At 43.7% G+C, this 23,556-nt stretch overlaps 1 protein-coding gene and 1 long non-coding RNA gene across 9 annotated transcripts in view; one reads left to right on the top strand and one right to left on the bottom strand.

Annotated features, from left to right (window-relative positions):
- The window catches only part of LOC308193244, a 47,008-nt gene that overhangs the window by 10,468 nt on the left and 12,984 nt on the right, over window positions 1-23,556 (bottom strand). For 4 of the 5 annotated variants that reach the window (XR_013949485.1, XR_013949486.1, XR_013949487.1 and 1 more), the window contains exon 1: window positions 7,708-12,479. This is a non-coding gene — a long non-coding RNA (uncharacterized lncRNA). Of the gene's footprint in view, window positions 1-7,707; window positions 12,480-23,556 lie in introns of those variants that run through there. The other variant, XR_013949484.1, reaches the window with a different exon arrangement.
- Window positions 6,811-23,556, top strand: part of STUM (stum, mechanosensory transduction mediator homolog) — a 41,217-nt gene continuing 24,471 nt past the window's right edge. For all 4 annotated transcript variants that reach the window (XM_080587681.1, XM_080587682.1, XM_080587684.1 and 1 more), the window contains exon 1: window positions 6,811-7,120. In XM_080587681.1, the coding sequence (XP_080443807.1) occupies window positions 6,934-7,120 (187 nt within the window). In that variant the 5' untranslated portion in view covers window positions 6,811-6,933. The remainder of the gene's footprint in view (window positions 7,121-23,556) is intronic.

Genomic DNA, 23,556 nt, shown 5'->3' with positions numbered 1-23,556 from the left:
ACCATTTCTCTCCAAGTACGATATGGTTCGTGTTCTTACTGACTCTTCCTCCCCCATCTCCTCTGTGCTAAATCTTTCCTGCTCTTCTTCATCTGACGAAGGGGACTGCACACACCCAGCAAGCAGCACCAAACCCATTGGGCCTGCTGTTGCTAAGAGACTGAATTTTGAAAATATGGAGAGACCCTGCCCACACAATTTTCCCTCTGGCTCCCAATATTCCTCCTATTGCTACTGTCGGTTCTTACAGTTGACGCAACCTTGGTGTCATCAATACATACGGTTTTTATGGGATGTTTCTTCCCCCTGACTCTCACAGTACATAGGCAGATGTATTTGCTCGTGCCTATAGAAAGGACAGCAAGTTTCAAATGATAACAAATCTACTGATACATGAAAGTTTTGGGGAAGTTTCAGAAACTCTCCTAGAGTATTGTCATATTCCTAGGCTGACAGAAGGTATCCGATCGCTTTGGTCCCTGACAGTAGTGACAGACTTCTGCAGAATCACAATTGGTTGTGATTTTGAAGTCTGTTTGCTGCCTCTCTCTTCCAGGCACGCAGCTGACAACTTGCTAGATATCTTGCTCTCCATTAATATAGGGTCAGTGATAGATATGAGAGAATTCAACCAGCCCTAGCTTCAGGAGCCATCTAGTCGTGCCTTTGTAAACAGGACCGAAAAGCCTTCCATGCAGTCAGATCACAACTCTTTGCCTAAATATGCATATAAAGCAAGCAAATCTTCTGTTGATCTCTTTGCTTACCTGAATAAAGGTGCGTTTTCTACTCCTGGATCATTTGACCGTGATTTTAAGGATTTTTAGGATAAGATCCATCTGTCCTAGGAAGATTAAGGACTAAATCCCTTGTGCTTCATTTGCAACGTTATATGGCATCTGTAGCCATTGCAAAGATTGTCACTACAAGTATTCCCCTTCCATGTGCTAAAAGGCAACTTAGGATTAAAGTCCTGGGCAGGCTACCTTAGGTCAGCAAAAACATATAACAAAGAAATCAGAAGTACATGGGAAGCTGATGAGCAAAGCAGCAAGTAGAGACTGACCACTGCACAAATGCTTCCCCCGATGAAGGATTAGAGATAGCCTGAGAACATGACAGGTTTGAGGACACGGCTCTTCAGAAGGGTAGAAGGGTAAGTCATACACAGAAGGAGCAGACACTGATAAAAACAAGTTTTCTGCACACTGTTTATAAGGAATGGGGAATGTGGAAAAGATGCCAAGAACAGCCATATATTTTTCTAGGGAAGAAAGCAGAGATGCTGTCAGAAGTTGAGATCATGCCAAAAATAGTTATAAATTTTTTTTAGAATGTCACAAGGCTGACAAAACATCAGGGCCAGATGGGATCTGTCTGAGAAAAATCAAGCAATTAACTAAAAAAATGCGGTGGCATATGAATCAAAGGAGCAAGGTCCATCATGCTTTACCCTGCCAGTTTCACATCGGCAACTGAGTGAAATAAACCCTGCCTGGCCTCAGGAAAAAGCCATGCTGTGTGTGCCACAGGAGCAGGAGGGAGAAATCAGGAGGATCCTGGTTCTCATGGGAAAAAACTTCATGCTGTTTCAGTCATAATGCTGTGTATGTGAGGCAGCCGTCTCTAAAGGCAGAATGTACCTTTGGAGAACACTGCTCTTCACTTTCTCCTGGTAGTTGAGTACGAGGGATGCTGACACTGCTTCTGGGACAAAAGGTGCTAGTATATACTGAGGTTTATGCAGGATCCAAAAACCAGGAAGAAATCCACAGCTTGACTTCCACAACGAGGGGGTGGATATGGAACGGAGGCACTAATTAAGGGCACACAAGAACCACTCAGGAAGTTATGACTTCATTAACGATAATGACTAGATGGGGAATCATACTTAAATCTGTTAGACATGGATTTTCTAGTTTAATTGGATATTAGAAATGCTCTTTTATATGCAGTAAAATCTAATGTGGAAGTCTGTTCATCAGGGCAAAGGTTCTCAAGTAACTAGACCAAAGTTTCACATGAGAGAGGAAGAACTTGGGATGTCTTGCAGATAAAGTACTAGGATGCTTATGGTGAGATCATGGGATTGAATGTCAGTCTCTGGTGACATGACTGGGCAGTTCTCTACTACTGCACCGTTAATAAGTATTCTGGCTGGCTCAGCCAACATTCCTATAGAGCCCTGGAGAATTGTATGCTGGAGTGAAGTTTTTGGCAGCTATTTCTGACACAGAGCCCAGTGCATGTTCTATAGGCCTCCTTTTGTGCAGAATATCATTTGGGGATGAAGAGAGACACCAACAACTACAATCTCAAAAAAAAAAAATATATATATATATCAGTTTAAATCAGACAGTTATACTTAAGGGTTGAAAATGGAGGCTGGTCTTCCCTGAGCCTTTGAAAACTGAAAGCAGCAATGCTGTTCTCTTTCCTTGTGCTCTCCAGTCATCTATCCAGAATCTATGTAGCCTGGGAAATTCAGAAATGTAATAATCTCCACTGTAAACACCCCTTTCAGGATTTACAGAATGTTTCCTGTCTAGTCACCATTGCACTTGACTCAACTCTCAATTAATGTACCGGCTATATTCTTCCCATGGGCAAGAACAACTCAAATAGAGATCAGCAAATGCAACACTGATTGCATTCTAGATTAAAATGAACTTAAGCAAGTTTCGGTTTTTATGCCAAGAAATAATTTAAAATAATTTTCCAACTCCAGCAGGAAGGGCAGGTAAGAAGCAGATAGATCTCAGGAAGAAAATAAATATATCTTAGGGAGCAGTGGTTCAGCCTGATAGTATAAAAACCTCTTTTACAGTTAGTTGAATTGCTGAAATAAACGAAGAACCAGGAGGTCACTGGCCTCCCTCCCCACATGTCCTTCCCCAACAGGGCATTCACTCCCTCTGCATGCTACACATATCATCTCTCATTGCCTGAGAAACAGCTTCTGTCATTATTGCTTTCTTGGTTATGCTAATTTTCACTTTTACATTCTCATCTCGTGCCAGAATTAGTTGGGTGCATTATGCTTCAAGTGAAGCTTTGCTATTTCCTCTTTTGCTGAACAAGCTTGAAAAAAAAATACTGTTTCTCTCCTATTTTAATTCCTAATAGCCACAGAATATTGCTATGATTTGTAGCTCTCTGGTGCATGTCAGCGTAGTATTTATAAAATGGGCAAGTACAGTCCCAGAAAATTAAGTCTCCTACTTGCTCATAAGAGAGATACAGACTTGGCAGCATCAGAGAAAGTTCTTATTGCAGTAACTACTTAACTGTGCATAGATAAATCTTCTCCTGACCATAACAAAAGACCTACTGAAGAACATGTGAATATCAGGCCTGTCTCTACTGACAGAAAGCAGAGGACATAGGTTCTACAGTGTTTTTTTCCACACCTATGAGAGATTTCCACACCTAAAAGAGCTCACAGGATGACTGTTCACTGAGTCCCATCTCCACTGGAAACCTTGAAGCCCACCGGGTTATATCACAAGACAAAACAACAAAACACCTCTGATCCTTACATTTCACAGCCCATCAGTTAACTCAAGAAAGCAAACTCAGGCAAAAGCCTTTGTTCTCAGCACATCTCGTTGAAACTGTTAAACTCTTGGAGAGGATATCTACACTTCGAAAGACACCAGAGAGCTAATGCTGTTCCCCAAAGAGAGGGACAAAAGCTTTCAACACAGACCAGGAATCAGGCAGCCACGTGTAAAACAATATAAAACTCCTTACACTCTACATATAACGCTCTCCATCCCCCTGGAAATCCCTGAGCTAACCAGCAGTGCTTACTGCTTCTATCTATTCAGATGTGACCTGTATCGCAGTAGCTGTTGACTTCACATCAATTGACATTACAAAGCTGTGGAAAATTGTAGCAGTGAGACAAGGACTGAAATGCTTGTACTTTTTGGACTTGTAACTCATTTTTAAAATTGTTCCTTCCAGATAAGGGGTACAACAGTATGAGGAAGACATGCATTTACACTGCTCTCATGTTGGTTAAATAGAAGATCTCATTCCTCACAGCTGTCAAATAGGTGCCTTTCTCCAAGATCAAAACTTATATATGCTGGTAAATCAGCCTCTGTTGGCATCATGATTTAAGGGAAACTTAAGAAAGGGGAGCAGCATATGTTTTTCTATTTCACAGCTTTCTGAAAAGACTGTCTTACAAAATATAACATTTAATCCTGTCTGAGCCAGCTTTTACTAAGAAAGTATTATATAAGTAGCAAGGAATCTGATCTGAATCGGAGCTTCATTTAAGATGGAGCATAGAATCATAGATGCATTAAGGTTGGAAAAGACCTCCAAGATCACCTGGTCCAACCATCCCCCTACCACCAATGTCATCCACTAAACTATGTCCCTAAGCACAACGTCCAACCTCTCCTTGAACACCCCCAGGGACGGTGATGCCATGCTAGAGCCTGGAGTACCTCCTGGTGATCCTGGTAGTATCACATACTCTCAGGACAAAGCAGAACACAGCCACAAGTGCCACCATTAAAAGTTTTAGGCTAATAGAAACTTACAGAAAGAACAAGACTTTCTGTTATTTTGACAGAGAAAAACTCCAAACAGAAGATGAATTAATAAATATGAAACTACTACTGCTCCCTCTGGAATCGGTGCAGGATTTCTGTGAGATTTGGCACAAACAATACACTTCAGCTTGATTTGTCAGTCTGAAGTGTGTAACAAAACTTGTCTGGAGTCTTGTGAGTGCAGGATATACTTACGTACTCTGTAAGCAATAAATGTAGTTCTCATCTGCACTAGGAAGGGTCCATTGAGTCAAATCCAGCCTCACAGAACTGCCTGACATCTGTAAGATGGGAACAACTTATGAGGTCTCAGTGCCGTTACAGTCCAGTCAGAACAGAGTCTACAAGTAGTACTGGGTGAATAAAGCATTCATCTGCACAGAAGTATACTTCTTCCTTGCCATCTCCATTTTCAACTGATAGAATGGATTTGTTAATGACTCTCTCATATCTGTGATCCAAGAACTCTAATCTGAATGGATTTAATTGATCTCTTTTGTTCAGAGAAAACTGGACTCCTTGAAACAAACTCTGCTTTCAGATGCAACATGCTGTGCACTACTGGATTTATAAGGGTATAATCAGAGTGCAGACTGCAGATCCCTTCCTGCCCCCATGGGACTGTCAGTGAGCAATAGCTCTGCTTAGCTTATTGTTTTTGTCAATAACACCCATCATTTGATTTGTGTTGTTATATCTCTCCTAACATGCTTGTATGCTACTTAAGATGACAGCTTAGGAATGGATCCAAGCTCAGCAGTGGGGTGTATTTCAAAGAAACTGACCTGTAGTTACTTTAGGTTATGTCAATCGTATTCAACTTGCAGGTTTTCTCCCTTTTCATAGGAGAGAAAGAAGAAAAAAAAAAAAAAGGACTCGGGTGTTCTGGTGGACAAAAGGCTCAACATGAGCAGGCAGTGCACATCTGCAGCCCAGAAGACCAACTGTGTCCTGGGCTGCACCAACAGAGGAGTGGACAGCAGGTCGAGGGAGGGGATTGACCCCCTCTGCTCTGCCCTTGTGAGGCCCCACCTGGAGTGCTGAGTCCTGGTCTGGGGCCCCCAGCACAAGAAGGATGTGGGGCTGTTAGAACCGGTCCAGAGGAGGGCCATGAAGTTGATCAGAGGACCGGAACACCTCTCCTACAAAGAAATGTTCAGAGAGCTGGGGACGTTCAGCCTAAAGAAGAGAGGGCTCTGGGGAGACCTCCTTGCGGCTTTCCAGTACTTAAAGGGGACTTATAAAAGAGATGGAGAGCGACTCTTTGCTCAATCAGATAATGACAGGACAAGGAGAAATGGTCTTAAGCTAAATGAGGACAGATTTAGACTAGATGTTAGGGGGAAATTCTTCGCTCAGAGGGTGGTGAGGCACTGGCACAGGTTGCCCAGAGAAGCTGTGGATGCCCCATCCCTGGAGGTGCTCAAGGCCAGGTTAGACGAGGCCCTGGCAAGCTGATCTAGCGGGTGGCATCCCTGCCTATGGCAGGGGTGTTGGAAGTAGGTGATCACAGAATCAGAGAATGACTTGTGTTGGAAGGGACCTCTAAGATCACCTAGTTCAAGCCCCCCTGCCATAGATACCTAACAGGAACTCCTCTAGTGAAAATACAGTTTTAAAGCGTGCGGTAAGACACGGACTACCTCTCATGCAGAAATCCTGTATGCATATCACACTTATGCTTTGCATCAGGATTAATGCCTTTAATATTTCTCCCAGCTCCTTTGCTGAAAGCCGTCTGCAACGCCCAGCCTCGCCATCATTTCTAACTACAGACACATTCAAGCCTTATTACCATTTCCCATTTTACTGTGTGCTGAATAAATACCAGCCCTACAAAGGGATATTTCACTTTGCAGTACTGATGTTAATGAAGACACATTCCCACATTATCCCAAGCCATGATTAACTTGTGGGGCGTGTATTTTTATTTTCTCCTCTAACTCTTGTGGCTCTCCCCCCCTTCCCCTCTCCCTCTTGACAGCGCTTTTTCAGACAACAAACGAGCGGCTAACTGCGTGGGCTTCATTTACAGCTCCTCTTACACCTGCAGGCAGCTATTTTTAAAAATACGAGGGGCAGGCAGCGTTTTTTTAGCGCTGCCACCGGCCCTGCAGGGAGGAAAGGACCGTGTGAGGAACGGGGCACGGCGGGGGGGGTGCGCCTGAGGCGACCGGGCTTCGCTGAGGCGCCGCCGGGGCGGGAACGGCCGCGGGAGCGCGCGCGCGGTGCCGGGGGGAGCGTGGGGGGGGGGGGGGGGCGGGTGCCGCCGGCACCCAGGCGGGGCCGCGCAGCGGCGGGAGCGCGCGGAGGCGGCAGCTCGGAGCCCGCCGGGGCACCGCCAGCGTCGGCCGCGCCGGCCATGGATCCCTTGCCCAAAGACGGCGAGAGCGCGGCGGCCGGGGAGCCCAGCCGGGGCGCCGGCTCCTCCAGCGGGGTGGTGGTGCAGGTGCGGGAGAAGAAGGGCCCCCTACGCGCCGCCATCCCCTACATGCCGTTCCCCGTGGCTGTCATCTGCCTCTTCCTCAACACCTTCGTGCCAGGGCTGGGTAAGGAGCTCCGGGGCGACCGGGGCGGGGATCGCGCGGCCCGGGCCGCGCGCCTCCCACCTGCCGCCGCTTCGCTCGGGCACCGCGGCGATAACTTGGGCCGGGGGTGCCGCGGCAGGCGGGGAGCGAGCCCCCGCGGCAAGTTCCGTGCCGGGGCCGGCCGCGGAGCCCCGGGGGGGTGCCGGGGGCGCGAGCCTCGCGCGCGGCCGTTGGGCGCCTCAGGGCGGTGCCGGCGCCTCCTGCCCTGCCCCGGGGCGCTGCGGGCGTTGGGACTCCTAAAAACTTAGTTGTGGTGAGAGGGCCGAGACACGGAGTGACCACCGCATCGCCGGCCCGCCGAGGCTGGCGGTCGGAGTCCTCCAGTCGCGATCGTGCCGAGTTTCCCAAGGAGGCTGACAGAAATGAAGCGCACCGCTGCTCTGAGGGAGCGGTGTCGAGAAACTGTAGGAATTTGCTTCTTCTGGGTATGAGGTCCCGAGTAAGAGGTTCAGGTAGCGTATTTGTAAACTGTGGCTGTATTTTTGTATTCTAGCGATAAGCAAAACACTCCCATTATAAAAGAAACAAACAAACAAAGTAGTTCATACCTTGACTCTACCATAGTCCTAGATACTATTTCAGCTACTGTGGCCATTACTGAAGATTTCTCTGCAGAAACAGCAGCGCCTGTCCTGTACTTCAAAAGCCACTGCCCTGCCCCTACCCATCTTATTATTTTCAGGTGGCTTAATTCCTTAATGAACCTGAAATTCTTAATGTTCTTAACAATTAATGATTCTTAATCGTTCTTAATGATTAAAGAATCACCTAAGTCTGGTTTACTATGTGCAACGTGTACAAGTCATCGTTATTTCTGTGTGCCTGCTGTTAACCTACAGGTGTGTTCCTGAGGAAAACATTCACCTTTTTAAATCCCCCATAATTTTCCTGTAGAAAGAATGGCATTGGTATATATGCTTCCAGATGTAATGCTGCACCCTCAGGTGTGTTGTTTTCACAGTCCTTAGTGCAGACACCTGAAGATCCTGGAGTGATGAATCAAATAGAAACTCCCTGGCTCAGTACTTCCATGAGTTTTTATGTTACTGTCACTTACTGTCACGATTTTCCACCATCTTCAGAGAGAGGTTTTCAAAATCAGAGCTAAGTGAATGTAGTTCTCCATTGCATTGAAGATGCTATGTCTTCAATGTAGACAAAGAAAAAAAATGTAGATGGGAAGACTTAAAATACCCTTTTCCTATCGCATTTGAATAATACGATTTTGATATAATATGTGCTTCGTACAGCACACTAGAAAATCCTCCCTGTCCCTCCCTCATCCTAGGAGGGTAAACTCTTTAAGCTGTCCTCATGCCAGAATTGGCTTGAGGTGTGGTTATCTGCACAAGCTCTTCTCTGTTGCTGCTGCAGGGCTGTTGGAGATAACCAGTGCTGTGCTTTCCCTCACATGGAAGGGGTCAGTCAAGAACAGCAGTAGGTAGTGCTTCCTTTCTGAAGACTGGTGTATAGGGCTCCCAGCCCATGCTGGCTTGAAAGCTTGAGTGTTGAATCTGGATTTTGCAGCCCTGCTGGTTGCACTATCACAGTTTGGCTGGACCAGCCCCAAATGGTATTATTTTGCTTGCCTGTTTCATTTTTTAATGACCTTAGATTTTTTTAAGGTCCATTTTCCTTCTGATAAGCTGATTTCAGTAGTACTTTCTGGGTGTCTGTTCATCCTGATCATCTGTCATGAAAGTAGCAAAACAAACTACAACTTAGAAGATTTATTAATTTATTTATTTTATGTGGCATTCCCACAGACTGGCCAAAAGCTTTGTTTGGGAGATGCATCCCAGATTCCCTATGCAAAGCCCAGCACTTAGTCCATACATAAATGAGTTCTTCTCTTAATGAAGCTGCTGATGTCCTATACATTTTCATATAAAAAATTTACTCTGAGGTAATATAACCAAGTAGAATATGACTGTGTACGGTCTCAGCCAAATCCTGTCATATATCACACAGCTTATATGCAAGGAGAAACAGGAGGGGTACAAATCTGCTGGTAGGAATAGTCAGGGTAAAGAGAGATCTTGTGTCAGTGTCACACTTCAGCTATCTCCATGAACTGAGCAGCACTTACAAAATAAATATTTGCGATGATGTGAAGTATTCACATCTAGGATCTGAGCCTGTTCCCAGTGAAGTAAATGGCAAAATTCCCATCCGTTCCTGTAGTACAGATTTTTAACATGTTAAAATGGTGTTTCACAGGCTTGCTATACATTTTCTCTGCTTAGGTGGGGAGTGTGACTTTGTACTGGTGATAACAGTAGTTCTCCGTTTTCCAGTCCTCAAATTCCGTTCCTCATCTGTTTTGCATGTAGTTGCAATTGATCTGTAGTCTCTGCAGTGTAATTGTAATAAAAGGTCAGAAGCCACTGGAATAGGCAAGGAAGTAGGCAACGCTGAATAAATCCAGTGTTCCACTGCTTGGAGCCCAGTACCTTTGATGTGTTTGTTAGTGCCTAGTACCTCAGACAAGTAATATTCAAACAGAACTGATGCACTACCAAACACACACAGGAGGTCCCTTAGCATCTGAAAGCTTCTCCTTTCTTCAGTTAAATTATCTTTTCTGTGTTATGGAAGTCATCTATGAGGGTGAAATCTGAGAATTTTAAACATCCAGTTTATTTTTCCTGTATGCTATTTATGTTTTGCTCCATTACTCTGTTTGGGCAGGAGAAGTAATACTTTCTCTTTGTTTATAATCTTTTTTTTTTCCCTAGTTGGGTAATTTTTAGGGTTTTCTGTAGTAACCCAGAACTGCAGTTTTTAAGATGCATTGTAAACTGGGTTTTAATTACCCTTTGCATAAATATTACAAAAGACTCATGGAAAATTTTTCATATTCAGGGGATATGTTAAATTTTGCCCTGCCAAAAATTAGATTTCCAGACCAAATGCAATCTAGAGAAGCTTGATTAGCCCATCTACTTGTAGTCTGCTTTGCGGAGCAGCTTTGAAATTGTATGCTGCTTCCATTCATTACGATAGATGCAACTGCTTGGTGATGTCCTGGATCAGGATTTTCCATGGTGTGCTGTGGTCTTCCTCATATGCATCTGGTAGGGCTGCAGGACTGAGCTGTAACAAAGCTGTCCCTTGTTCGGGTGCATAAAAGGAGCAGTTGGTATGAAAGGGAGAAGAGGGAGCTGGTATCCTTAGGAAGTGCTATAATAAATGCTATGGTGCTGTCAACTACCAGTCTTCCAGCTGTGTCAAAGGCAGTCTGTGCCACGGACTCTGTGAACCTGTAGTTTGGTATAGGGCTTTCGGAGAAGCCTCTGGGGTCTCAGGGCTAACTTGTACCCCAACAAGCTCTGGAGGATGGAAGACAAAGGCGCCAGCAGAGGTAAATGGTGGTGTATCCTCTGTTTTTCAGTTCCCGCAGGACTGAGCAGTATGCATCTCCAGCCGGTACGTGCTGCAGATGGCAGCTGAAAGAAGGGTCTGTCCATGCCCTTTAGCTTGCAGACTGTGTTCTCTTGGAGCTGCCATGTGCCAGTCAGCGTGGGAGAAGATCTGGCTCTCTGTCATCCCCTGAGCTGATACACAGTAGTCTTGCCCTCCTTCCTACCCGTTTTTCCTTCTCTCAACATCACATGTGTGGGAAGAGGGGAAAGCAAAAGGGGAGAACTGGAGGAAAATATGAGGAGTGGAATTATCTGAAAGCATGAGGTATTCTCCAGGATGAATCCCCTGTGTCAGGAAAAGGGTAGACTTTTGGATCACAGCCTGAATTACACATGAATACTATTTTTATACAGGGAGTAACTGAAATACATAGTATAACGTTAGCGGAAGATAGAGCAGCCTCTGATGAGGCATGAAATAGCCAGTGGTGGAGATCATGAGTTACAGCCTCTCACAGTCAACTAGAGAAAAAAAGGATGATTCCCAGACTGTTCAAACTTTCTCTTCAGTGGTGTACAGCTCTCCTCTTCTTGGGTGTGACAGCTCCGTGTAACAAGTCTTTTGTTATCTGTTTAATCTGCTTCAGTCTTGATAGATTTCAAGGGCTAGACCTTCAGCTGTGTAAACTGAAGTGGCACCATTGGCTTTAAGGCTTCATTTATACAAGACAAGTATCTGCAGAAGGTCCTCATTAGAAGCTAGTGCTCTCTTCAGCAGTGGGCTCTGTAAAGAGCTGAAAAGAAGTTTAGAACACCACTCAGTAAAGCTGCAGGAATGAGATCTGTCTAAAATTATCAATACACATTTTATTTTTCTTCATGGAATTGTAAATAGATGCCTCAAGTAAATATCCCTCACCTTCATTATTGAAACAAATAAAGGAAAAAAAAACCCACATTTTCTATCTACAGTAGGGGAAATACTGCCAAAAAGAAATTGGGACTTTCAAATGTCTGTTCCTTAAAACCTCAAGCTTTCTTTGGCATTTATGATCCTTTTTATTCTTTTTCTTTTCTATGGACATGCATATGGGCGATTTACACCCTTCTTTGTGGAAAACAAAGGTTTTTCAGGTTTTTTTTTTTTGAGTTTGAGTTTTTGAGTTTTTTTATGAGTTTGTATTTGTGAACTTTACTGCTGGAATTCTGTAGCTGATGTTGCCTTTCAGCCTCTGGTGCACAGACCACCGGCAGTCTGCAGAAACAAGCTATTTTTTCATGAGAGCAGAGCAAACCTATTGTCAGTAGACCTTACTCTGCTTTTTTGTATTTCCACTGAAAGTGGCCCATACATTGAAAAGATCAAGAAGTTCTTTGTGGTAGTTTTTTCTCTTGCACATGTAAAGTAGGAAAGGAGACCTGTGGTAACTCGTGTGTGTTCACAGGTCGCTGCTCCCTGGTATAGTAGCAGAGGTACCAGCTGTTTGGTAGGCATTCCTGGGGTTGTATCTCTGCTAAGGGCTCTGTCATGGCCCCTCAGTTTTAATCCAGTGTCCATAAAATACAGCAGGGTGCACCACTGAAGAAAACTGCTTTCTGCTTTGCAGTTGTATTTTATTAGCTCATACTTACCTGAATATATTCTTTTCCTTCCTCCCTTTCCATTGTTTAAGACTGGATTCTTCCCTTGTGTTTATCTGCCTAGGCTTTATGCCGCATCTGTGCATGCCTTCTTATTTGTCATCCTCTCATGGCCGTTGCTTTACAAATGCTGCTGCTATGGACATACACAACACATGCACAGTAACACCTTGTTCTTGACTACAGTCTCTGTCATAGTCCAAATATTTAGTATTGTTTATGTTATTTGGTCAGTTTTTGCTCTTCACTCATTGTGGTTGGTAAAAGTCAGCTGTTGAGCTCTACTTGTGTTTATAATGACTTTTTGGTTCTTTTTCCTGTCAAGCTGCACGCTACCTAACGCTGCTGCTTTCTGAACTGTGGTCACTGCCAGACCACCTTAAATGTGAACAAGTTTCTCTCCCCTCCCTCATGCCTTCTGTTCTCATCAAAATAGAAGACAAAAGAAGTGGCCAGTAACATTTTTCACTGCTGTAGTTTCAGCAGTTCCGTGGATATATTCATTACTTAATGAACACATAAGGAGACAGGGTTTGCTCAGCATCTTGCAATCTAGCTTGTCAATGCAATTTGGACAGATGTACATGAAGATTAACAGTGCAAGTAGGAGCAGACAACAGAGAAAAAGTATTAAGTGGTCAAGTGAACCAACGGGATTTTAAGGGTTCTGGGAAGCTGTTCCAGATGAATGGTGTGACAAGGAGAAAAATAGAGAATCAAGCCCAGAAGGAGAGGAGCACAGCCTGGGAGAGTACATTAGCAGAGATTTGGTAAGAAGGACAAAGAACTGGAAATTTCTGCAGAAAGAGAGAAGAAGAATGAAAAGATTTGAAGATGGAAGTTGGATGAGAAGAGTGCTTTAACAGATGAATTTTGGCTAACAGGTGAACTTGAATTGCAGGATAGACGTGAATTGTTCTAGTGCTCTGAATCAGTGGGCATCAGAGGTATTTACAAACTTTGACAGCGCACCGTTGCCTGCAACACTTCACTGCCATTTTCTCTGGTCCACCATGAAAAGACCATTGAGAGGTTGTAGAGCTGTTCAGGATAGTCAAGGGAGCTGGAATCCAGGTTTCTCAGGTTCTTTCCTACCCATCGAATCACATGCAGTGCCCTAACAAACACTCCCCTAGGGTGGCAGAAGATGGCATAAAGTAGAAAAAGGAATTTTAGAATACATGTACAGTTCTATGGAGAAATGAGATTGGATGGTAACAGGATTCTAAAATAGTCCCTAATTTTGTAAAAAGGACAGTAATTTTCACTGGACTGATGAAAATTTTCATTCAGAGATAACCTGGAAAGAACAAATACAGAAGAGTTTTCTTATTTTCTACGAGATATACAATCAGTCTGACGTATAACATTCTTTCGTTTGTCTTTAGACTTATCATTGTTAAAGAGCTCTACAACTTTAAAGTTACACAGCTGCAGCATTACAATGGATCTGTATGGCCTTGTTTGTAGCAGTATGTAAAGATGCTCATCAGTAAAGATGCTTGTATGACTAACTATGAAATGCAAAGTGAAAATATTCTAAGAGCATGAAAAAAAAATCACAAGCCATTCTATGTAGCTATATTTTGCTGGTTGATTTCCGTTATAAACTTCCTAGGTTTCATAACGTATAGAATCAAGGAGAAAATTAAGTAGACAGAACTTGAAATTTCCAGACTAGTAAATATAAATGAGATGTTTGATGAAAGCTAATTGGTAATACACTAACTTAAATGAAAAGTTCCAGTTATAAGCATACCCAAAGGATATGCCCAGAGTGGATAATGATTAAATCTTGCTGGAGAAAAGAGTGAATGTGATCAATAGAGAGACTCTAGGAACATAATTGTGCTCACTGCAGGGGTTCAACCTGTACTGCATTTCTAACTTCAGTAATAATGCTTATGCAAGGTAATGTGTAGGGGACTGAGGCTGCCGTCTCTGTGAATATGAATTTGAATATACCACAGATAATTATCCAGCATCTCAACAGCTTGTCATTTATCTAGGCTGAATTCTCAACACAAACATTGATGAATATCCACACAAAATTACACATTCTCTGTCAGCTTGAGTTTGTGGCTAATCGTTTTGTACAAGTCATAATAGGGGAAAGTTTCTAAAGAACGCAAAACCTAAATGGTCAAATTCATGCTGAGAATTGGAAAAAAAATCATCTGAACCAAATGAGTATGCTATTTTAAAGAAAGTCTGTACACTTTCATATGTTATAAGCCCCTGAATAAGTGAGATTTTAATGGAGATTAATAAACTAAATAATAATGAACCATTGTTATAAGCTTTCTGTGTTAAAAAGCTGAGTCATATCACAAAGTATGAATGGTAATATATGAAAATATTGTACTTGAGATAAAATAAGCCCGATGATCACATTAGTATTTGTCCAGCTGAAACTGAGCTTTGCTGTTTTCATTTAAAATACGTATTTATAGCTATGCGTCTATTACATATACCAGTATGATAAGGTGAAATTTTTGGTTTAAGTGATTTCATCCTTATGTAGGTAGAAAACCATTTCTTATATCTGTTTTTAAGTGTATTCCTAAAAGAATTGATCTTAGATTTCGTAAACGTGTTTTGTTGTTATTTTTAAGATACTTGCAAGACCTATTCTGTTGCCATGACAATTTAATTTCCATAAACATGATTTTTGTGTGTGTGAATATTCAACATTGTACTTGATGTGTTGTGTTGGGGAAAGGAGATGGCAACTTGACACCACAGAAATCACTGTGCTAAATGAGCCCATATAGTCATAGAATGGTTTGGATTGGAAGGAACCTTGAAGATCATCTAGTTCCAACCCCCCTGCCATGGTCAGGGACACCTCCCACTAGATCAGGCCACCCAAAGTGCCAGCCAACCTGACCTTGAACACTTTCAGTGATGGGACATCGACAACTTCCTCTGGGCAACCTGTTCCAGTGCCTCACCACCCTCATGGTTCCCTGTCTCATATAAAAGACAGAACAGAGCACAGATACTACAGTCACTGGCAATTCCAAGTACAAAGCCACTTCCCTGTTCTCTCTTTTTAAAGCCAGAAGGTGATTTTGTACATTGACTGCACCTGAGTACTTAATTCATTCAGTCCTCTACACCTCTCACACATCCCACATAGTAAACATTTGAAATTGATTCTGCTGGTACTCCTATGAAGCTGACTCCCTGAGGTGATCTTATAAGAGTTCATCCTATTTGCATTGGTCAGCTGTACATGTTAACCTGGCCTTTCTGTCTCAAGTGGTAGACCCCTTGTGTCATATTTGTCACAGAAGGCTAGTGTTATTTTATTGTTATGCAAAGGTGCAGGTAGCTGCTGAAGTGCAAGGCAGAGCTTGAACCAAGCTGTCATAGAATCACAGAATATGCCGAGTTGGAAGGGACCCATAAGGATCGTTGAGTCCAGCTCCTGGAACCACACAGGCCTACCCAAAAATTCAGACCATATGACTAAGTGCACAATCCAAATGCTTCTTAAATTCCGACATGCCTGATGCTGTGACTGCGTCCCTGGGGAGCCTGTTCCAGTGTGGGACCACCCTCTTGGTGAATAACCTCTTCCTGATATCCAGCCTGAACCTCCCCTGTCGCAGCTTGACACCATTCCCTCGGGTCCTATCACTGGTCACTAAAGAGAACAGATCGGCACCTGCCCCTCCACTCCCCCAGTGAGGAAGCTGTAGACTGCCATGAGGCCTCCCCTCAGCCTCTTTTCCAGGCTGAACAGGCCAAGTGACCTCAGCTGCTCCTCATACGTCTTCCCCTCTAGGCCCTTCACCACCTTCGTAGCCCTCCTCTGGACACTCTCCAACAGTTTCATGTCCTTTTTGTACTGTGGTGCCCAGAACTGCACACAGTGCTCAAGGTGAGGCCTATGAGTGTGTATAGAAGAAAGTGGGGAAGGAGGAAGAGCTGCTCTCTCCTATTCTATCTCATCACCAGGACGGAGGCTCTATGGCGATATTGTATTAACGTACAACATTTTGCTTACTCCCAGAGAAGGATTAAAGTCACGGCCAGCCAGGAGAAGTCCAAACAGGCAAAACTGAGTTGGTAATACTGCGTTATTTGGGTTGGTCATTTTCTTCCAAATCTGAAGAAAAAGGTTGTCTTCCCTGTGACACCAAGTCATAGGTTAGTGATAGAACTCAGTAGGTCAGGTTCACTGTTGGACTTGATGATCATGAAGGTCTTTTCCAACCTAAATGGTTCTATGATTCTGTGGTCCTCTGTCTAGCCATCAACTATTCCATGTCACCAACCCATCTGGATACAAACAACTCCTTAGACACAAGGGTGCCAACAGGCAAATTCTCATTTCCATCAAAGTGAAGACCTAACGAAGCCACTTTGTATGGTAGATTCAAGGCAACATAGTTAGAAATAGGATATGTCTCCTTCTGTTGAGTGCAGTTGATGTTTAGTAGAAACCTGTGGTGGAGACAGGAATGGAATTTAGACCAAATAATAGTTCCCCAGAACTACTCTTGCTTGGCAGCTACACGGTGAATCCTTCTTTTGCTGAAGCCATGATGAATGAATGTGTTAGCATTAGTGACACTAGGTAGAAAAGATTTTTTGTTCTGTGTGTTAGCTGAAATGTGGTATACATATCTCAACTGAAAATCTGTCTTGTGCTTATCTGTTCTGCTCTCACATCAGTGCTTCTACTGTACATTCTTTCACCGCTCATTTAAATCTGTGTGCGCTAAGGCAGAGCTCATCAGACATGACGTCCTCTTTCTAGTTACTCTTAGGACTCCAGATCACATTGCTTGGTACAACAATCAGCAGAACCAGAGCAATGTGAGTACAAAATGCTTCCATGATAAATCCACCTGTCAGAACTCTTTAAGTCCACAACATGCAGAGCAATGTGGGGTTGAGCCTCTAGAAACATTTCTCACATCTGCTCACCATTTGTTTCTTACTGTAACATTTATCAAACAAATCCATGGTGTGATGAAACATTAATAGTGGAAAGAGAACTGGGCTCAAACGTAAGCACTAACATAAGTTCACTACTCGAGGCTGCTAGTGTGAATACGTATTACTGTGACAAGGAGCTTCAGGGCTGAGCTCTCGTGCATTTAGAAGCTGAGAAGATTCATCCTAATTTGCATTAGCCGTAGGAAAGCCATTAAGAACTATATTTCCCAAAATAGCCAATAACCAAAGCTAAAAATCTGAGGCTCTGGTATCACAAAGTGTATTCTTTTTTCTCACTTACAATTGCGGTTTTAAATATTTATGGCACTATCATAGGCTAGTAAATGTTCTTTGATGTATTTTGTGAAAGGAATAATACCTAAGCAACACAAGACCTTATTCCAGTGACTGTGATTAAGTCTTGTGTTCACTGTGAACTGGTGCAAGAAGTGACAAGTCAGTAGCTCAAGGTTTTACTACATTATTTCAGTAGTATGATACAGAAATACGAAGGAAGATTTGTGTCAGACTTAGACTGTTGGTAGTATGAATAGAGAAGTCAGGGAAAATAATAGGAAGATTGCCCAGGAAGATGGTAGCAGAACTGGCCTCAGGTCACACAGCCATACTTTGTTACCTTTAATCTCTTCCCAGGAAACCGTTTTTAATAAACTACCTCTATTACTCTTGGACTTTATATTTGTCAAGGAGCAAGATGTTTGCGCCACATCTTAGTGAAAATGCTACTGATAGGTAGAACAGACAAGGCAATTTGTAGTTCTTACGCGCTGGTTATTTCCTCACATTACCCTGTGATCTGTTCTACGCTTGTGAAAACACACACCATCTTGTACACGAGAGGGACTTCAGCATGTTTTACTTAGTATATGACCCCCCCCCCCCCAAAAAAAAACCACACAACACACCACCACCACCACTCCAAAACCACCAAGTAAGCTAGTTTGTTTTGTAGCATATATGCACCCCAGAGTTGCCATTTGAAAGAACGGTAATTTGTATTGTTCATTATAGTATAGTGCTAACAGATAATTGCAGTAAGTAGGCTCCATTGTACCTCTCGTTGTTTACACCACAGTTGTGTGCAGAATGAGTTCTTGCTGTGACCCTAAAATGTACTATTTTAAAATAGATTTGTTACCTATAGAGCAGTGTAGGTCACTGTGGCACTGTGCAGACAATGGGAAAAGAACAGGTCCTATACCAGTAGGTTGTGTTAGAAATGTAGCCTCAAGAGTCAGATCAGAATTAAAAGAAATCTTAATAAAAACACACAATACAGTGTAATGAAAAGAAAAATACTTCCTTGAGTTGTATTTCTAAAGACAGAGCCTTAAAGGCACAGTTGGGACTTGTTTCTTAGCAACAGTGTGCATCTGAGCTGTGCAAGCATTCTCGTGTTGTAAAAAGACACCCTCAAGAAGAATGGTAATGTGAAAGGAGCTAGAAACATCAAATTTAAGGGATATCATCCTGCAGGAACGTTTTATCAGCATTGCAAAACCTTGTATCCAGTACTAGATGTTTCAGAGGAAGATCTCTTCTAATGGACAGAGCTGAATGCAATGACCTGCCTGTAGCAGAAACTCCTCCTAAAGAAGTTTACTAGCTAGCTGTTATACCAAAACAGAAGATAATATTATTAATATTATTTATTCAAAGTGGCTTAATGGCAAGTGTTCTTTTTAATGGACACATTAGATGGTGTTCATCTACCTGTATATCTGAGTTGGTTGCTGTTACAGTCTGTGAGGATGAATTAGACACTACTGGCATGTGACTCATCTCTTCTGTAAAACAGGTAAAGTGAATCACACCCTCAGGGGTCCTGTCTATTTATTTTTTAAACTGCAAAGGGAGCTAAGAGTAACTGGCTCAGATTGAGACACATACCTGGCAGATACCTAAAGTTAGATGAAAGCTACCTAATAACTGGTTTGAGTGAAAGAGGGTCTGGCAGCCATTCAAGGGCAACCAATCGCAGCATGTCCCTGATTCCTGCAATGCTATTATAACCTCTTCCATAGCATCCTTTCTCTAGTACAGTCTAAGATCTTGTTAGCTTTGCTGACTGAGGAATAACTTGAGCACATGTTCTCACTGCACTGCTCATGGTGCTATTTAGATCTTTGTAGGATGTGCTGGATGTTCAGTGTTCTTTCCTTTATTTCCTTTTCCTACCTGTTTATGGTGCAGAGGTGGGAGAGAGGTGCTTGCATGCTCTTTATCAGTAGCCTTGAGAGCTACTATACTTACTAATAAGGCTGACAGATCTATAATACAGATATAATATCTGTAACTGTCTATTGCCTCTACACCTCCTTTTTTAGCTTGCTTAACCCCAGCCAGCCAGGAGGATGCCTGGCTGTAATCTTTGGTTATGATGGATGACATGGGGTTCCCCCCTCACTCTTCTGACTTCTGAGGTATCAACACATTGCATCAGAAGCTTGATTGTGACAGCTTAAGCAGTTACCTCAGAAGTAACAGTCTTTTCCATGCTATCGCTGGAGATTACGCTATCTCACATCAGAGATCGCAGAAGAAAACATCTACTGAGACCTCTGTGCAAAGCCATGGTTAAACTAAGTTATGTTTAAGCTTGGGTAAGCTTTGGTAAGACTTTGCACTGAATCTGCTGTAGCACAGTTATATGTTCCTTTTTGTTAACTCTGATATGGGCTTGCAGCCTATACTAAAAATAAATTAATTGGCTGGCGGCTGGTGCTCTTCAGCCTGTAAGTCCTTATACAGTTACACACCATAAACACTTGATAACATACCATTAGACCAGTTCTGTTCTCCTCAGTTAAAACAAAAAAAAAGAAAAAAAACACCGATTAAACAGAAATACAGTGACAGCACAGGAAAGAGATTTTTCAGACAAACTTGGCCTTCTTTTATACCCTGCAATATCCTCATTTTCAGGTACACACTTATCTTCAGAAATTAATAGATTCCTAACGTATGTTCCATTTGCATTGTAGCTAAAAGCCTTGGAGGGCAGTGAAGCTAAACTAGGAGAGCCAGAATTTGATCAAGTATCACAGTATCACAGATTTCTAGGTTGGAAGAGACCTCAAGATCATCGAGTCCAACCTCCGACCTAACACTAAGTACTCCACTAAACCATATCGCTAAGCTCTACATCTAAACGTCTTTTAAAGACCTCCAGGGATGGTGACTCCACCACCTCCCTGGGCAGCCCGTTCCAATGCTTAATAACCCTTTCAGTAAAGAAGTTCTTCCTAACATCCAACCTAAAACTCCCCTGTCGCAGCTTTAGCCCATTCCCCCTCGTCCTGTCACCAGGCACGTGGGAGAACAGACCAACCCCCACCTCTCTACAGCCTCCTTTAAGGTAACTGTAGAGAGCGATAAGGTCTCCCCTGAGCCTCCTCTTCTCCAGGCTGAACAATCTCAGCTCCCTCAGCCGCTCCTCGTAAGACTTGTTCTCCAGACCCCTCACCAGCTTGGTCGCCCTTCTCTGGACTCGCTCGAGCACGTCCATGTCCTTCTTGTAGCGGGGGGCCCAAAACTGAACACAGTACTCGAGGTGCGGCCTCACCAGAGCCGAGTACAGGGGCACAATCACTTCCCTAGACCTGCTGGCCACACTGCTTCTTATACAAGCCAGGATGCTGTTGGCCTTCTTGGCCACCTGGGCACACTGCTGGCTCATATTCAGCTGACTATCAACCAATACTCCCAGGTCCTTCTCGGCCAGGCAGCTTTCCAGCCACTCATCTCCCAGCCTGTAGCTCTGCTTGGGGTTGTTGCGCCCCAGGTGCAGGACCCGGCACTTGGCCTTGCTGAACTTCATGCAGTTGACCTCAGCCCATCGCTCCAGCCTATCCAGATCCTCCTGCAGAGCCTTCCTGCCCTCGAGCAGATCGACACACGCACTTAGCTTGGTGTCATCTGCAAACTTACTGAGGGTGCACTGGACGCCCTCATCCAGATCATCGATAAAGATATTAAAGAGGGCCGGCCCCAGTACCGAGCCCTGGGGGACACCACTAGTGACCGGCCTCCAACCAGATTTGACTCCATTCACCACAACTCTCTGGGCCCGGCTATCCAGCCAGTTTCTAACCCAACAAAGCGTACGCCAGTCCAAGCCACGAGCAGCCAGTTTCTTGAGGAGAATGTTGTGGGGAACGGCGTCAAAAGCCTTACTGAGGTCAAGGTAAACCACATCCACGGCCTTTCCCTCATCCACCAAGCGCGTCACTTGGTCATAGAAGGAGATCAGGTTCGTCAAGCAGGACCTGCCTTCATAAACCCATGCTGACTGGGCCTGATCGCCTGCTTGCCCTGCAAGTGCTGCATGATGACCCTCAAGATAATCTGCTCCATGAGCTTTCCTGGCACTGAGGTCAAACTGACAGGCCTATAGTTCCCCGGGTCTGCCCTGCGGACTTTCTTATAGATGGGCGTCACATTGGCTAGCCGCCAGTCAACTGGGACCTCCCCCGATAGCCGGGACTGCCGATAAATGATGGAAAGCGGCTCAGCCAGCTCCTCCGCCAGTTCTTTCAGTACCCTCGGGTGCATCCCGTCCGGCCCCATCGACTTGTGCACATCCAAGCTCCGTAGCAGGTCGCCAACCATTTCCTCATGGATAGCGAAGGCCACATCCTGCTCCCCATCCCCTTCCACCAGCTCAGGGCACTGGGTATCCAGAGTACAACCGGTATTGCCGCTAAAGACTGAGGCAAAGGCGGCATTAAGCACCTCAGCCTTTTCCTCATCCTTAGTAACTAGGTTTCCCAAAGTACTTCACAACTCTTTCACTATGGCTTTGGGCAAGGTCTTAGGCTGGAATTCCTTGATTTCAGTGGGAATTAGATGCCTAAATATCTTCAAACGACTGTGCTTTAGCCTCTCTGCCTTCCTTCTGTCATCCTTCAGAAGGAAGAAAATGGTGGCATACATAATTACACAACCTGTGCTGGGGTATCATTAGTACTTACAGAATGCTATGATTAAAAAAAAAACTAGATGAAGTGCTGCTGTTGCTTAGCATGTACATTAAGAGAGAAGTAACAGTATGGTCAAAACAGAATAAGTAGAAAAATATATGCAGTTATTGGCATATGCTAAGAAATATTAAAGGATTGTAAATAGTTTGGAGCCAGACATTTGAGAAGGGTTAAGAACTATGTCCACGTTCTCCTCTGCTGAGTAGTATGGCTCAGCTTCACTGACTGGAAAATAAAACACACTTTTCCAATAGTCCAATAGATTTGTATTGCCTTAATCCCGGATCTGTAAATGGGATGTTTCACATCAATCAAGTGCATGGTACCAGCTCTGCTAGTCTTGTGTCATTTGTCATTCAATGAAGAGACTGAACTTTCCCACAACACCTGGAAAAGGCAGGGAAATATGACCATTGACCACCTCTCTGGGTGTGGCCTTTAAGCCAATTCCTTATTCACCAAATGGTCCACCCTTCGTCTCTCTCCAATTTAGAGATCAAAATGTTGTGTGGGACTGTGTCACAGGCCTTACGGAAGTCCAGGTAGATGACATCCGTTAGTCTTCCCTTATCAACTGATTCAGTCACTCTGTCATAGACGGCCACCAGGTTGGTCAGGCATGATTTGCCCTTGGTGAAGCTGTGCTGGCTGTCTCAGATCAAATCATTGTCCTGCATGGATCCTTTATGTATCATGCATTTCACCTGATGTGTTCTGCCTATACCCCAGGCCCATCCATGGTTCTCACTTTGCTCAACTACCAGGCTCAAGCACACATTGCTTTTACTGTCGACAGAAATTCCTTTTCTATGTGAGGAATGGATTTTGGGTGAAAACTCTCATGATCTCTGTGACCCTCAGGAACTTCTTATTAATGTAAGGAGCTTGAGCTACACTTATCCCTACACCTCTTCCTTCTCCCTCTCTGTCATTTGTGCCAGCTCACTGCTGCCTTCCCCTACAAGGAGCTGCCATAGGATAGTGGTTCGATTTGTGGAGCACAGTGTAATAATTACAGGCTTGAGTTCCCACAGAAGGCCATTCTGCCTTGGTTATCACACTGCTTTGATCACCCTGGTATCTCTAATAGTCAGACTGTTCACTGCAGATGGCTCTGATATCCCTGAGTGTCAATGGTCCTGTTCCAGTCTGTCTCCAAGGAAAGTTTAGTAAGATGCTGTTGCTTTGTGGTGTAGTCCTAATGCATCAAAATCTCTGGATTCCATGCAGAACAGACCTTTCCTCTAGAAAATAATAATTGTAAAATTTAAGGTGATTTTTTTCATGACTGTCTGGTTAGACAAATGTTCCTCTAAATTACAATAACAGGCTTCTGCTATCAGATTGTTCTGTGTAGCATAGTTAGCTAAAAATACTTGCTTATTTTTTCATTGCAGGCACAATAAGAGATGGCACAATAGATGTAAAATACCAG

Source organism: Anser brachyrhynchus (genome assembly GCF_964034855.1).
Source record: "Anser brachyrhynchus genome assembly, chromosome: 3".
Taxonomy (NCBI): Eukaryota; Metazoa; Chordata; class Aves; order Anseriformes; family Anatidae; genus Anser; species Anser brachyrhynchus.
The sequence above is the reverse complement of the archived record's forward strand: the minus strand, read 5'-3'. Positions and strand labels throughout refer to the sequence as shown.